General features: G+C 41.6%; 1 protein-coding gene across 5 annotated transcripts; it reads left to right on the plus strand.

Moving 5' to 3' along the window:
* The first annotated feature begins 659 nt into the window (after positions 1-659).
* On the plus strand, positions 660-11764 carry ubtf (upstream binding transcription factor). 5 transcript variants are annotated; one of them, XM_010874201.4, is made up of 23 exons: positions 660-1257; positions 1584-1644; positions 2095-2204; positions 4033-4085; positions 4292-4464; positions 4596-4679; positions 4870-5025; positions 5167-5231; positions 5340-5466; positions 6325-6435; positions 6541-6665; positions 6763-6904; positions 6994-7035; positions 7138-7236; positions 7427-7582; positions 7695-7841; positions 8014-8124; positions 8210-8298; positions 8399-8588; positions 8764-8811; positions 8974-9042; positions 9131-9259; positions 9352-9462. In XM_010874201.4, exons 4-23 carry the CDS (start codon positions 4046-4048, stop codon positions 9460-9462), a joined length of 2214 nt encoding a protein of 737 aa, XP_010872503.1. In that variant the 5' UTR covers positions 660-1257; positions 1584-1644; positions 2095-2204; positions 4033-4045. The 5 variants fall into 5 exon arrangements, with proteins under 5 accessions (XP_010872503.1, XP_010872501.1, XP_034150990.1 ...); XM_010874199.5 differs by having other exon boundaries at positions 661-1257; positions 4033-4127; positions 9352-11764; XM_034295099.1 differs by lacking the exon at positions 1584-1644 and having other exon boundaries at positions 661-1257; positions 4033-4127; positions 9352-11764.
* The last annotated feature ends 4846 nt before the right edge of the window (positions 11765-16610 follow it).

The following is a 16610-nucleotide window of genomic DNA, read 5'->3' on the forward strand; positions in this document are numbered from 1 at the left end:
TTTGACTATATTACACTGTTTTATCATTGTTTAGGGGGAGAAGCATGAAAGGACAGCTGTATATTTGGTTCATTATTTTATGTCTTCCCAACCAATTAAATAAGTTACATTTTAAAATGAATGACATGAGACCAATTCATTGACTCAGAAATGGTTTATAGGAATTGCATCTTTGAAAAGAAATGTCTGCCCCAAGGACAGTATTCATTCAAACCCACCATAGCAATGTTTCCAGTTTCTTATTTTACAATATTTGTTCTGTGACCAAAAACTTTTATTCTGACTAATGAAAGCACATCTGTATAGGAGATCTCTCTGACAGTGGTTGTAGATCTTTATATTATTCAAGACCAGACATTTAGTATGGCAACTGGAACATTTGTTGTGTAAATACAGCAATACGGGTTTGATTGAATTGAACCCTTAATTTGAGACATTCCAACAGTTTATTCATCACTAGGAGGGCTGAAAGTGCTGGTCCAGTGAGAAGAGCGCCACTCCAACGCGTTTTAAAGAGTCTGTGCGCTCATTGGAAAATCATTTGTTTTCAATAGATCTGACTGTCTGGATTGGATGGCTAGGTTACGCCCACAAAACAGACAAGGTGGAGTTGAAAGAAATTACATGAGTGGGAAAATGAAGCTGTCAAATAGCCTACTGGAGTACCACTCCAAAAGTAGCCTATAGGCCTATCCATGGAATTAGACTGTTGTCTCTGTTTCGTTTTCTGTCAGCAGGGCAGGGATGAACACTGGGAAATGTTTTAGCCAATTTCTTAAGATGTTCTGTAGGCTTAAACACTACAGATAATGTTATTAAACATATATTATTATGCTATAATCTATGCATTTACTGATTAACAATAAAATTTAACAAAAGGAATAGTTAATTACAGAGAGCAGTATTGACAATTAACTTTTTCTAGAGTACCGTTAGTCTAAAAAGATGTGCGATTGCTGCTGTCCTCCGCCAGCGACAGCCACTCGGAGAACTACATTTAAAAAAGTATTGGCTGTGGATGATGATGCGTGAGGCAGCAGGGGAGAGATCGAAAATGCGAATGTCTTTGCTAAGAAAAATGGTTGGATCGAGAGAGCTGTGCGTTGAGTGGAAGGAGAAAGCAAGTGAGATGGAGGCGGGGGGAAGTTCCCATCTCTGCGGGGACTGGAGCGCCTGTGCCCTGGACCGGCGGCGCAGTGCTGGCTAACATTCAACCCACCCCTTGTTCCACAACGAGCTCGACTCGCGCTGAGACAGGTAAGGCTCACAGCCACCTCCTTCGTCAATTCGACTGCTCAATATTTAAAATATAATACTATTAAAAATAAATTAGACAACCGATTTTCCCGCAAAAAAATATTTACGCTCTATATGGCACATTTATTTCATTTGAGTAATAAAACAAATCGCCTAATCTTAAATGCCTTGTTGTGTTAGCGAAACCCCGACTGCTGTAAGATAGGCTACAGAGTATCCTGAAGTCGCCAGCGCTACATTTGTTGATAATATATCCCTTTAGTATCACCCACCGTATGTTTGCCATTTAATTCAACAATTAATTGTATTTTATGACTTGACTCTAGGCCTATTTCCGCGCTGAGACTTCCATGCGGCTGTTTGGCGGAACAACCAGCCGTTTCTCTGGTAAGCCATCGGGTTCTCGGTTAAATATCTCACCGTGTATGCTCGCCCTCTCGTTTGACAATCGTCAATCCAAACCTGTAAAAAACAGCATTTGTTACGGTTATAGTTTCCGATAAACTTGGAGTGAGCCAGGTTGGTTTCACAGACAGTCTTATTTCAAACCCCGTTTCTTGCTTAGAATGCAAAGCGCTATAAGAGCTTGTCACGGTCGGTATCCTCCTAGCTGACTCGTAGCATGGCGGCTCTAGAACCATCCTCGCGCCAGTGAACCGCTTGGAGTCTCGGATGTAATTTTTTTAATTCTGTGTGGTGTAAACTTGATTCAATGTTACCGCGGATTGAAACATTGTGCGTGGTTATGGATTTTAGAACGAATTCTTATTCCAGTTCAGACGATGAACCACGATTGTTACAATGTTTTTCATTTTCTTCATTCGTGTGCTTCCTCAGTTTTGACGACCCAGCCTCGCCATCCCCCGCCATACGGCTACACAACCTGGTTTACTCCCGTGTTCAACGACAACGGAAAAGAGAGTCTGGGTGAACAGCATTGTTTTACGGTGAGTTTCATAATTTAGTAAAATTAGTCTAGTAAAATAGTAACTAATATGACGAGGTCAGAATTATTTTCTACAGATTTGAGATTTCTCTCCATGGCGTGGAAACGACTGGTTAGCTATGTCAGTGTTTGGGTCGCAGACGTTTTGGAGCTGACTTTTAACGAGGTTAAGCAAAAATAAGTATCACACATTTAACCCACAAAACGTAATTAAGAGGGGTAATAAATGTATTCCATCGAAAATGAATATCAAAATAAATCCGAAATTATTCGCCATGGTGAACCACCTAAACTTAGTTAACCAAGCTTTAACGTTAGCCAGCTAGCCCAGCTAAACCGATCTCGTGGGTTTCATATTTGATATTTACAATACTTGTCTAAAATGCAAAGTGATCTGTAATTGTTACTGTAGCTATCATCACTTATTGCATGTCTAACGTTGGTTGTTATTGTTTTATAATTTTATAGGGAAACATCGTATTTGCTAATTTCAAAAATATATTTTCGTAAAATGTTAGCTAATCGGATGATGTCTAACTAGGGACTGAGTGAGATTAGCCATTGAACCAGCCTGCTAAATGCGGTTGCAGCTAGCTAGCGGTCGTTGGCTGTTGGGGTTTGTTTACTGGACACTCACTTCCACATTTCATACGAAACGCATTGATTTGTCGTAAAACTACTTATCTAATCACCATTTCCACGCAAGTCCAGTTTGAAAAAAAATATATTCCCTAAAACATTATTGCCGTCCAATACAATCTCGTAACACCACAACGACCGACCAGACAGGGTGCAGTCGCCATCATAGATCTCCAACATCGGTTATGTATCGCGCAAAATGTACAGTGGCGGTTTGATTATAATTACCAGCAGCAAAACTGAATCGTTTAAAGTCTAGAAAATGGTCTGGGGGTACTATGCCCAACATTTTATTTTATTAAAATCCGTATATATTCTCCCTAGACCGTCGCAAGAGTCGGGATTTTTGTTTCATGGCGGAGGCAGGTTTTTGTTCCAGCTCCATGTTGGTAGTGAGGCTTTGTCGAGTGGTGCATTTGGTTCCCTGGCCACCATTCCCCCTCGTCGAAGACCGAAAGCAGATCCCCCGTCCATGGTCAGCTGGTTGCCTACAGCTGCCTCTCTAAACCGTCGCTTCCTCCTTCCTTGGTACCTCCCCACCACTCCGAGAAAATACTCCATTACCCGAACGAGAGACGAAATAGTCGATAGAGAGCAAAAGGAGTAGCTGCTTTGTTGTAGAATACGCTGTACTTTTTGCCAATTCGCCCCACAGAGAGCATTACCATTCAATGTCTTTGCCTTCTGCGGTGTTATTTGAGATGTGAAACCGTCACAAGCAATAGCCTGTCTCACGATGTAGCGTAAACGTTTAGGGGCGGTGTAATGAACATAAACCATCGTGTCGATGTTTATTTTAATTTACAGTATTTGGATAGGCTTGAATGTATTACGACGATAGACCACTTGAAAACATTTGTTTTTAAATATTATCAATAAAGGCAATTGAATAATGCTTTTAATGTTAATTTCCCACCGATTTTCCCGTATGCTATTTGACATCCACGTGTTATGATGTGGAGGAAAATTAAGTAGACTAACGATATTCCATTCAATTACCAGTACATGCCCTCCCCCCGCTCAAATATTTCCAAGCATATTATTAGCCAAAAATGAATGCTCCTACAATACTTTTTTCTGGCACAGTAGTGGGCGTAATGTTGTTGGTAAGAAACAATGAGTAACATATTATTATTCACTGCAATTAAGTAAAGAATGTTTCATTAATAAGATGTTTTGGTTATGTGTAGGTCAAATAAAGATATGATGAATGGTGAAATGGACGAGTCTCCTAAAGACCAAGGTGAGATCATAGTCAATCAACATGAGGTCATAGTCAATCAAGGTGAGATATAGTTGTAACATGGGACATTTTCCCCGTCCCCTTCAGAATTTGGTGCACATTTTGGAGATCGTGATTTTGTTGACTTCTCCCAGATAATGGTTGCATGGCAACAAGCACACATTCTGAAATGTGTTGTGTGTGTGTGTGTCCTTTCGTGGACTTAGTGTGGACGCAGGATGACCTTTTGAACCTGCTAGAGGCCATGAAAGTGAATCTTCCCACCAAGGACATAACCAAGTACAAAACGTCTGAGTCCCATCTTGACTGGGAGAAGGTGGCCTTCAACTCATTTACAGGAGAGATGTGCAAACAGAAGTGGAATGAGGTCTCCAAAGAGGTATGCCACATACTTGCTATATTGTGTATCTGAGAATGAAAGTGTTTTTCCAACTCCTGTCAATTTAATACACATTCCACAGCTTGCCTGTGCAATAAGTTTGACTTTATATTGTTGTGTTTTGGTTTTAGGTCCGTAAATTCCGTACATTAACAGAGTTGATTTTTGATGCCCAAGACTTCATCAAGAACCCATATAAGGGCAAGAAACTGAAGGTTTGTTGCAGATACTGTATGATTTGTTTTTATTCTATTCTCATAATGGATATAATATTGGTTCGTCTTCACAGGTAACAGAATTGTCTTTGAATATTCAGCATTATTAAGACTGTCTTTTTGTGTTGTTTTGCTAATTGTCTATTTTAAAAAAATATATTTTTCTTTTCTTTCTTTCTCCACTGAACAGAAGCATCCAGATTTCCCCAAAAAGCCCCTGACACCATATTTCCGCTTCTTCATAGAGAAGAGGGAGAAGTATGCCAAGTTGCACCCCGAGATGAGCAACCTAGAACTCACTAAGATCCTCTCCATGAAATACAGGGAGCTGCCTGACAAAAAGAAGGTCAGTAGCAGGGTGGTAGAGTGGGAAGGAAAGTAGGAGTTAAGGGGAAAATGTGAAGACCTCATTGGTAGATTCAGTTGGTCTCAAATGAGTGATATGTTGGTGTTGCTCATTATTGGACTTGTTCTATTCTTACCACAGAAAAAATATGTAGAAGACTTCCAGAAAGAAAAGGAGATGTTTGTTCACACAATGTCAAAGTTCAGGTATGGTTAAAATCTGCAACTGGAATTTCTCAAGTGTGTGCATTCTGTTTCTTTACTTGATTTGTACTTGTACAGTACAATACCATGTGTGTTTCTGTACGACTACAGGGAGGACCATCCAGATCTGGTCGAGAGCATGGCAAAGAACCGTTCTAATGTGCCAGAGAAACCCAGGACGCCTCAGCAGCTATGGTTCAACCATGAGAAGAAGGCCTTTCTCAAAACACACCCAGATGTGAGTCAAGTATTTTGGACAGCTTTTCAGCACCTGCAACACAAATTAATGTTCACACTCAATGCTAAACAGTTGAAATATGTCCATCTCAAGCTGAAGTGGACATACAACGTTTGTAAGGTCCCTCAGTCAAATGTTGAGTTTTAAGCATATGTTAAATTATATAGACAAAGGGAGAAACGTTACTGTTGTACTTCTGAACTAAGCTGCAGGATGGATAGAAACCGCTTGGGGCCACTGGTGATTTGAAAACATAAAAAGTTCAAACTGAGAAAGCATCAACCACATCGTGGTGTGTACACAATAATGATGTAAACCACAGAGTTAAACGGATCATTCACATTCACGTTGGAACCAATGGAAAAACAACACATTACTGGACAACTGTCTCCTTGTTGTGGTGGTTGCAGCATGGTAAAGGGTTTACAAATGAAAATGGGACAGACGGTCAAACTCAGGCAAAATCCTAATCTACACTGGTGTTGCTTACCAATAATACAGCCAGTATTTCTGATTAGACAATTGAGTTTTACTTGAAACGGTTTTTAAATCTATTGTAAATTGCTGTCTAGTCATGATCCTCAACAGCTCGAGTCTCTGAATAATTTTAGAAAGAATAATGGGAAAATATTGCACAGTTCAGGTTTTACCCAATAAGACGCAGATTTACTCACTGCCAAAGGTGTTGTGAACATTTACTCAGGGCAGTGAATACCTGTTTACGTATATTTGTTTTATTTTTCATTGACATAAAAACGTGTAAAGATTGTTTAAAAAGATTCCTGAATACAATCCAATCACACATTGTTAAAATTATTATTTCCAGTGTATATGCTGTTAAATCCAATCTGTTATTAGGCGACCACCAAAGACATTAAAGACAGTCTTGGGAAGCAGTGGACACAGTTGTCTGACAAAAAGCGACTCAAGTGGATTGCCAAGTCTCTGGAGATGTATAAATCATATGAGGTGAGAGCAAATCTAAATCTCTGAAGTCTCTGAAGATTGCTTAAATAAATGTCCTCTGGATTTTCTCAGACCCTTTATACTGTGACACCTGTCTGTGATCTGCAGGAGGTGATGAAGGGCTTCATTCAGACACACCCAGAGCTTAACATGGACATAGTCAAGTCCACCCTCACCAAAGCTGAGAGACAGCTGAAGGACAAGTCTGATGGCCGGCCGGACAAGCCACCTCCGTGAGTACCCATCCCTAGCACAACACTCTTAATATCAGCACTGGGTCTTCTGGATATGGTGAGGAGCGCTGTGTCCGTGTCATATTCTGGGTTTTAGGAACGGTTACTCCATGTTCTGTGCCGAGTTGATGTCCAGTATGAAGGATGTGCCCAGTACAGAGCGCATGGTGATGTGCAGCCAGCAGTGGAAGCTGCTGAAACAGAGCGATAAGGATGGCTACCAGAAACGTTGTGAGCAGGTCTGTACTTCACCTCACGTTACTGTCGACTTATCTGACGTTCCATCAGAAGGCTTAAACAGTCATATTTTGAAAATTCTGTTTTTCAGAGGAAGAAAGAATACGAAGTCGAGATGAACCGGTTTCTCTGTGTAAGTTGGGCATTTTGTTTGAGATGTATGTGTGTCTTTTATATCTTGTAAAGGAGAACAGAGGCACCATGTATGTTATTTACTTTGGTTTTGTCTCTGCAGAGTATATCAGAGGAGGAGCAGCAGCGGGTTCTGGGGGAGCAAAAGATGATTGGCTTTAAGAAGGGAAGCCCCGCCTCTAAAAAGAAGAGCAGAGCGAAGGTTAGCTGGAAAATGCATCAGTTTCACTCACCATCTGATCAGTTCTGCACTTCACAATGCCAACCATAAAGATGTACAAAATGGAGATGACCGTAGTTGGATAACATCTCAGACAAAATAGACACACACTTTTCATTTAGGGGATGCAGTTGTATTGAATTTAAAGAAGCTCCCGTTGCTTAAATTACAGCCTAGCGCAGAGAAACCCAAAAGGCCCATCTCGGCCATGTTCATCTTCTCTGAGGAGAAACGGCCCAAGTTGCAGCAGGAGAGACCAGACCTGTCTGACAGTGAGCTCACAAGGCTCCTGGCACGCATGTGGAACGAGCTCTCCGATAAGAAGAAGGTACACACCTCAGTATAGTCCACACTACAGTAGCACAGCTGAGGATGGTTCTGAGCAGTAGGACATGCTGTAAGGAAAGCTAAAGTTCAATGCAGTATATTTGCGCCTGCAGGAGAAGTACAAGCGCCTTGAGACGGTCTTGAAGTCAGAGTCTGAAAAGAAGGTACAGGAAGAGCGAAACCGGCTGCCTGACACACCCAAGACGGCACAGGACATCTGGCAGCAGAGCGTCATAGGAGACTACCTGGCTAGGTTCAAGGTGGGGACCCAACTTTGGACCCCAGGAAGAGTAGCCACGGTCCTGGGAGCAGTTAAAGGGGATGCTAAAAGATCTTACAACATTCACAGTGGCCTTAGTTTGGGACCGCCTATAAAGTGTGTCCAATCCTCCTCTTTCCTGACAATCTGCTCATTCCTCGTGTTCTTCACAGAACGACCGGCCGAAAGCCCAGAAAGCCATGGAAGCCACATGGAACACAATGGAGAAGAAAGAGAAGATCATGTGGATCAAGAAGGCGGCTGAGGACCAGAAACGTTACGAGGTAAGTGGAATTCCATGTGTCTGAAATGCAGGGAGGACTCCTAGAGATTTCTTTGCCCATCAAGACCATGGTTCTTTCCTGACAGAGGGAGCTGAGTGAGATGCGCTCCCCTGCTACCATCATTGCCTCTGGGAAGAAGATGAAATTTGAGGGTGAACCCAAGAAACCCCCATCGTGAGTGGATTTATAATTATGCTTCTGTCTCTGTTTTGGGAAAGTTAGTTCTCTGTGTTCATCTAGGACTGTTGATATGAGTTGTTAATGTGTCTTTTAGGAATGGCTACCAGAAGTTCTCCCAGGAGATGTTGTCCAACGGGGAGCTGAACCACCTCCCTATGAAGGAGCGCATGGGAGAGATTGGGGGCCGCTGGCAGAGACTGCCCCAGAAGGAGAAGGATCGTTACAAAAAGATTGCTGAAGAGAAGCAGAAGCTGTACAAAGTCGAGCTGGAGCGGTGGCTGGCGGTACTCCATCTTTATGTATTTTGAAGTTACTAAGTGCATTGAATTTCCAAGCAAATGTGTTCAATCAAATGTATTTTAAGAAGCCTGTTTTACTTCAGCTGTCACAAAGTCCCCAAAGAGTAAGCCATGCAAATGAACACTTCCTGACCTAAGTCAAATGTCCCTGCTTTCACAGAGCTTGTCCTCACAAGAGAGGAACACATACAAGGAATACAACTCACAAGTAAGTTGTTCATTCAGTTCTATCCACATCTGGGGTGACGTCTGACCTTTTGTCCAGACTGGCACTCTGAAGTCACTCATTTATTTACTGCGGTTGGAATAGGCAGGAATATGTGAATAAATGATGAAAGTGTTAACCTTAATCTCCTGCTGTTTTTATTAGAAAAGAAAAAGCACAGCAAAGCCAGGAGGAACTGCAGCCAAAGTTAAGGCCAAGGTGACCAAGAAGTCGGTAAGTCAGAGCTCTAGTCAGTTACTCCATCACTACCACAGTGTTTGGTTACCTCAAACGCCATTTCTAAAAATCACTCTCCCTGCAGGACACGGAGGAGGATGATGAGGACGACGACGAGGAAGAGGAGGAAGAAAAAGAGGCTGCCTCATCTGATAACAATTCATCCAGTGCAGAGGACAGCGAGGAGGAGGAGGAGGATGATGATGACGATGATGTTAGTTCAGCCTTCAGTGTGAATTGTAATGGTGCCCTTGACTGACATGATGTGACACTAAGGTCCCTTTCATTGTGCGACACCTTTTTCAGAACGAGGAAGAGGATGACGACGAGGAGACCGAGGACAAGGAGAACAAGTCGGAGGGGAGTAGCAGCAGTGAGTCGAGCTCGGCAGAGACCTCGGACTCTGATTCAGACTGAAACGGGTCCGTTGTGGCCCGTGAGAGACTGAGCAGCGCTGAGCTAAGCTGAGCCAAGAGTCCCGGGGCGCTGTCAACTCCTCCTCCCACCACCAGAAGGAGCCCCTGCACCGCCACGTCCATTTCTCACCCGCTTTCTCTCTTTTGTGTGTCTTCATTGGTGTTCTGTATGAGGAGGAGGAGGAGAGCATCACCCTACCACATCATGCTCCTCATCTTCCAGCCGCACTTTGACCTGCTCCTCTGCCCTGGCCCATGCAGCGCTGGCTTCAGGTGGGGCCAATCCAAAGGGCTGGGGAATATTTAGCTTGATTTCTAACTGCTGTGGCTAATAGGTTTCTAAGGAGCTGTTCTGGGGTGACAGTGAATTTGGCCCCATCTTGCTTTGTCAGTGTAAGTTGGTGTCAGGTGCAAGAAGCCACTTTTTGTGCACAGGTCTCCTAGAGCCAAAGAACATGGGTGTATCTCTGGCGGATAATTTTTGGAGTGGGGGGTGCAGGGGACCAAATAATTGCACTCTTGAGAATGTTTCCTTTAGTCTTGTTCTCCGGCGACTCTACTTTCTTCTCTCAGTTTGTATGTTCCTTTTCTTATTTGGTTCTTAACGAGGTGGTATCTTCAGGGAAAAACATAAGCCATTATAAATGTCTCTTTTGTTGCTGGAAATTTAGAGAAGATTTATTTATCCACAGTTTCAGTTAAGGCTTTGGATGCATGCAGAATAATGCATTTTACCTGTCCTCGACAGGTATTAAAAGTTTAAAGGTGACCGACATGTCTATTTATTTAGCCTACATAGAAATGCGTCCAACCTTTTTTGGAACAATTTAAAGGGTCTTTGTGGAGCAAGTCCTAGACAATTCTTTTTGACTCATGTTGGTTCTCCTGTTGATTTTTCCAGTTTAGATTGTTCATCCACTGGCCTGTTAAACAGTTTAAGATAATGAATGTTTCTTAGTGGAATCAGAGTGTTAATCGATGCTTGCCTGCCACACTCAGAACAGTTATTTTTGCCTGGACTGGAGATAATGAGATTGAAATACCAAGTTTTAAACAGACTGTGCTGTACATTTTAATCTTGGTTTTGATTTCTTCCTTGAACCACTGTTTTACACTTATTTGTTCTATAGCTGATTTCACTGATTTGTTTTAATAACGTTGAGGGCTGTGGTTAGTTCCAAGTGAAATGAGGAATGGATGGAATCCATTGGATCCATGTTGTTGTTTTGTCCCGTTGAAATTGACCCCAAGCCTGATGATTTTAGTCTGATGCTTTATTCCAAAACAGCTTCACACTTAACGTGACCCTGTCCCATCCTTCATCTGTTCAACTACATTATATGTTCAGCCCCTGTGTGAGGGACGGCGTCCTGTGTTTGACTATTACTGCCGCCTGACTACTCCTCTCCTCAGTGTGTTTTCTTAATGATTCCCCAAGGATATAAAAACATTAATGTGACAATGGGCTAGATGGAGGTTTTATTTTATTTTTTTACATGTAATGCATGGTTTTAAATCCATGGGGTCAGTCAAAAGGTCTGCATTTTTGGGGAGATGGTTACAGAACTGGATGGCAGCCTGCACCACTCATTGCATTAACACACAAAACACCTTGAATGTAGAATGTTTTTTCTGCTCTATCCTCAGTGATTGAAGAAGGATCATGTCTGTGCTCAGTGTGTTCCTATTGGTAACCGGCACAAGGACAAATTAAAGAGCCACAGAACAGGTTATGTCATATGTTTAATTGTTTCCAGGAAAGAACAATTGGTTACCAATGGCTACAATTTTAAATGGGATTTAATTTGTCTTCAAAAAGAAATTATATATATATATATCAATTGTTGACTGAGTAATACCAGCATGGTGGGCTATTTATGATTTGGTGAGGGAATGTGGGAAATATTATGAAGGGTGGGATACTGGATTTGGGAAAAGGAATTTGGGGAAGACATTGCCTACATATGGTATTTGTAAATATAGCTTTTTTTGTATTGAGTGGAAATAGTTTGATTTGTACTTCCTCTTTTAAATTTTTTTTTTTTTTTTTTTTTTTGGCAAAGCCTTGTCAGTGGCTCCAAGGCCAGTGAGCCCATTGCTCACAGGGGAGAAGTTTTGATTTGTCTGTTTTTAGTTATTACACCTTTCCCCAATGTTTGTTTCTTTGTAGAAATGACTTAAAGAGAGGCTTTATGAATTTGTATGGCTGATCATTTGACACACGTTTTGATGTTTTCTATAGCTAAGGGTGTTCTTATGTCCTTGCAATTTCAGCGTTTGGGCAAATAAACTTTGTCTTTACCAAAAATATACCTTGTTTGAATTTCTACACTGATTATTACTAATGGATTTTAAAGTTAAGGGATGGATGTTGACAGCAGACATTAGCCTTCTTAACATGAAAATTAGCCCACTCGTCAAATAGTGGGAAATTGCATTTTTGATAAACATTTGTGGTTTAAGCAGCGCTTGACTCAAGTTAAAAGAAGTGCAGGAATGGAGAGATCGACTTTGTTCATGAAAATGTTTGTTAATAAGGCATGTCCTAATAAAGGAACCGGAACGCTTTTGCCTAAATTTAGAAGTATCTGAACACCATTCCGGCCAAGTCAATCACTGGGTTTAAACTGAGAATTTTGTACAACAGCAGTACAACAGTACTTCATCTGTTGTTCACTTAGAACGTTCATTATTAAGAAACCGTCATCCAAGTTTCTGCTTTGAGTGTAATGTATGTATATATTCAGTACTGAGCAATAGTCTTGGGCCACTTGAGGAAATAAAATAATCAGAATAAATACAAAGAAACAGTAATACAGTAAAAAAAAAGTATGTCCTAAATAAGAAATGGATAACTTGTAGCTAGAAGGAATGTCCAAAAGAAATTTTGAGAAACTGGGTCAAAGGAAATGCAAGACCCCCAAAGCTGTCTGCATCTGATGAATAGTACTTTATGGACACTTCCTTGAGGGGAAAGAAGAAAATGCTTGCCCAGCATCTGGTAAAATCATCTGGCATCAAAGTGCATGCTTTGATCGTAAGTGTTACAAGAAAAAATATTATTCACAAAGATGCTAAGCCCAACTTTTACTAAGGAATAGGGAGAAGTCTTAAGCTTAGAATAAGGGTGGGGTTGACCCTGTTGCTATGGATGATGTGTTCCATGAACAAACGTACTTCCTGCATCAATTACTAGCTCTACTATGTTCTTAATACCTATGCAATTAAGCCAATACCTTTTAATAAGCTTGGTGTCATTAAGCGTTTCTAGAATGTTGGCAAGATTACGAGGCAGATTGCCGGCAGCACACTTTAAGATTGTTTGTGATTTGGTCTTAGTGACTTAGGAGTCCTGACTACTCCTAACTTTTCACAGATATAAAGGCTGGTTTTAGCACTAAAACACTTTGTGAAATTCGCTTTGGCAAAAAATTTAGGAGACCAAAGGTTAGGACGGACATGCCAATTCTTTAAGATTTACTCATAAATCAGCAAGTTAGGAACTACTTTTAGCCTTAAGATGTTTTGTGAATACGGCCCCAGGTCCCTTTCTGTCAGTCACGTTGGTGACACTATGTGGAACCAGGCATGCGCCAAGCATATCCATTGAAACGAATACAATCACCCGTGATAAGGCCCTACAGGTATGTTACCCCAGGGAGCCTCCGGTGCTATAATTACCGAGCATACGCCTCCATATGTTCTTCCGTGCTCTGCAAATCTCTTGCCTGACCAAGGAGGCTTGGTCGTGCTTACTCAACTCTCCATCACATAGGTTATTTGGTTTGGACGTGGGTCTGGATGACTCCAGCATAGGTTGATGTCAATTTGGTGGCTTCCTGGGAAATGCACTGGAGGGCTTCCTTCTGGGTAACCCCCATTCCGTCCCCTGTTGATTTGTCAGTTCCGTCTGTCAGACCCACCAGATCGGTAGAACGATTATGTGTTGATTGGCCTACCTCGCCTCCCTGAGGCCTCTCTATGCATATATTGTCAGGTCTTCTCCTCTTTGTGCCAGGGCAGAGGTGCTGACTTTCCTGTCGGTGCCACTGTTAACATGCATTTGTCTGCCATCTCAGGGTGCCAATCTAGTGCTTACCTTCTGGTGGGTTAGTTCTTTGCTGTGGTGCAGCCTTCAGCCAGTTGTCAGGCCCTCCACTCCTTATTGAGACCCGTCCCTTGTGCTCAACCTCTGCAGTGTCATTAAAACCCCTTATATCAGTGCTGCCTGATCAGGTTTTATTGTTTAAGACGGTGTTGCTTTTTGCCCCAGCTTCAACCAAGCATGTTGGACATCGCCATCAAGCAGGATATTGTTTGTTGGTCCATCCTAACTCCACTCCGTTTGCAGACGCTGACACCAAATTTCAACTTCTTTCCCTTTTGTGTCCCTCCCTTTGCGTCCACTGACAAGGAGCATCTGCATGTCCTGTTCATGTCCTCTGTGTTTATATCGACCAGACTGGGGGGGGGGGGGTTCGGTCCAATGATATGATTTTTGTCTTGTTTGAGACCCTGGCAAGTGGCGGGGTGCTGTCTTAGTGGCATCTGTCCTGCTGGGACATGGGGGACATTCACAGGGCCTTATCAGATTAAGGGTCAGGAGCCATCTCTCAGGGTGAGTGCTCACTCCACTAGTCTGCCCCCTGGGCTAAGAGGTTGTCTGTAGAAGAGATTTGTGTGGTGGGTCTTCCAACATACCTTTTTGAGGTTCTACCACCTTGATGTCATCTCCCCTGGCTTGGCCCATTTGATACTTTCGACTTAGGGGACTGAAGACCAGGCAACTTTTGGGCAGGTTGCCTTGGCCCCTTCATGGCTGAGGAAAAGAGATTATTGTAAACTGTGGGAGTATTAACATTTGATATAGTCTCTAAGTATGAGCATAATGATAGTTCTATGTAATACTTTGATGATTATTTGCCTAATTTCGTGTACCACTACTGATGACCATGTCTCAAACATTCAGAGACACAAAGCTTTCGATTTCTAACCTGTTTGGTACAAATAAGCCAACATCCAGCACTTACTGTGGTATATCTTATTATCTAAGAGCAAATGTCTCTATAAGTTCATATCTCCTTGCTGGCGATGTGTAGTATGCATTATGAATTTTTCCAAATAGACGAAAACTTCGCTGGCTTAAACTGTTAGTATCTACAGTTTACGATTATATTAAGCCTTAACTGAAACTGTATATGGTTATATTGCGATTGTTTCTGGCATGGAATAGGTCATCATCAGTCTCTCAAATGGAAGACCTACGTTCGAATCTATTGAGAGCAACAACGTTTATTAATTATTTCTGGTAGATTCCATGATTCTCTCGTCTTTTCACTTTATGAAAAAGTTAGTTATCGTCGCCTTTACTGTATAAATGTCTTTCACGAATGAAAGAAAAAAGTATTTTGTTTTGCCATGAAAGAAAAAAATAAGTTCCTAAGCCATGAAATGAAATAGCTTTGGCAGACTCGCTAACAATTGCTCAATTCTAATGACTATTCCATTAAGTTAGTAGATACCGGTAAAACTTATTACTGGCTAATACGCTGTTAAAACGGCCAGTGGCAAACGCAATACATAGCCGCTATTTGCGGTAGAAGTAAACTTAGTAAGAAACGTTAGTCAGTTTAACTGTATCAATTTCATTCACGAATGGCCAATTAACTATTAAAACGGCCAGTGTCAAAAGAGGATTTGTTCAGGATAGAGACAAGAAGATATACTGACACCCGTCAAAAGTATATCTCCATGGTGTTGTGGTTAACGGCACAGCCTTTCATGTGGTTGACCCAGGGTCGAATCTCGAGACGGCAACACTTGCTATGGCGGCCCGGCTGAACTACGCTGGCCTGGTTTCTTGTTCTTCATTATTATTCATCTAATCAACATAAATAATCATTCATGCTCTATAAACAATTTTAATTGTGAAAATCCTGCATTATCAGATAATAATTATATACATTTTCATGGGATTATAAGACTAATATAGCTTAAGCTGTAGTACAACAAATGCTAACAGAAAGTAACAAAACAGAAACCAATATCTTTTATGGGGACAAAGATACTTGCCACGTATCACAGGCAAGCTGAAGAAAACAGAAATGTACACCACATTATTAATACATTAATTGGCTGTGAAACTAGATTCAACCAAATTATTAGAAATGTAACAATTGTCAGAGGAATTGGGATACTGTAGGCCCTATTTATTTAGGTTTAAATTAAGTGCCATTAGTTATTTACTCACAACATTGGGCAGACTAATTTTGCCAGTGGTTTTAATAACCATGTCAAACATTGGGCCTTATTGGTTTTGGGCTGAGGATGTCAACACTTTTGTCCACATAGTGGCACCACCAATAGGAAACTTTCATGTGAAATAGTGTCCCCCTGCCAAAAAACGACTCCCTCTGTGTAATACGTTGCATTTTCATTTTATTAGCTATACACAGATCACTTAAGCAGTGCAATTATCATGGCATCACTGTCAAGAAAATGTGTTTTGTTTACATAGCACCCATGACTAGAACATCATTGACTGTAATGCTCTCTGAAAATATATGCATTATCTGATCATACTGTTCAGATAATGCATCTATTTTCAACAACAGCAAACAACGCTAGAAGTATTAGAATCCCATTGTGACGTTTTTTGGCAGAGGGACACTATTACAGATTTCAGGCCCCATATTTGAGTCACAGTGAAGAGCAGTTCCAAAATCTGTGAATATACTGTAGGTGTATGCTGGTTATTTATACCATGGTAGGTGGGGCTACCAGCTGCTACACACCAGTAGGGCCTTATCAGGTGTGATTGTATACCGATCAGTCATAACATTATGACCACCTGCCTAATATTGTGTAGGTCCCCCTTTTGCCACCAAAACAGCCCTGACCGGTCAAGGCATGGACTCCACTAGACCTCTGAAGGTGTGCTGTGGTATCTGGCACCAAGATGTTAGCAGCAGATCCTTCAAGTCCTATAAGTTGCGAGGTGGGACCTCCATGGATTGGACCAGTTTGTCCAGCACATCCCACAGATTTTTTATTTGATTGAGATCTGTGGAATTTGGAGGCCAAGTCAACACCTTGAACTCGTTGTTTTGTTCCTCAAACCATTCCTGAACCATTTTTACTTTGTGGCAG

Source organism: Esox lucius, chromosome 11 (assembly GCF_011004845.1).
Source record: "Esox lucius isolate fEsoLuc1 chromosome 11, fEsoLuc1.pri, whole genome shotgun sequence".
Lineage (NCBI taxonomy): Eukaryota > Metazoa > Chordata > Actinopteri > Esociformes > Esocidae > Esox > Esox lucius.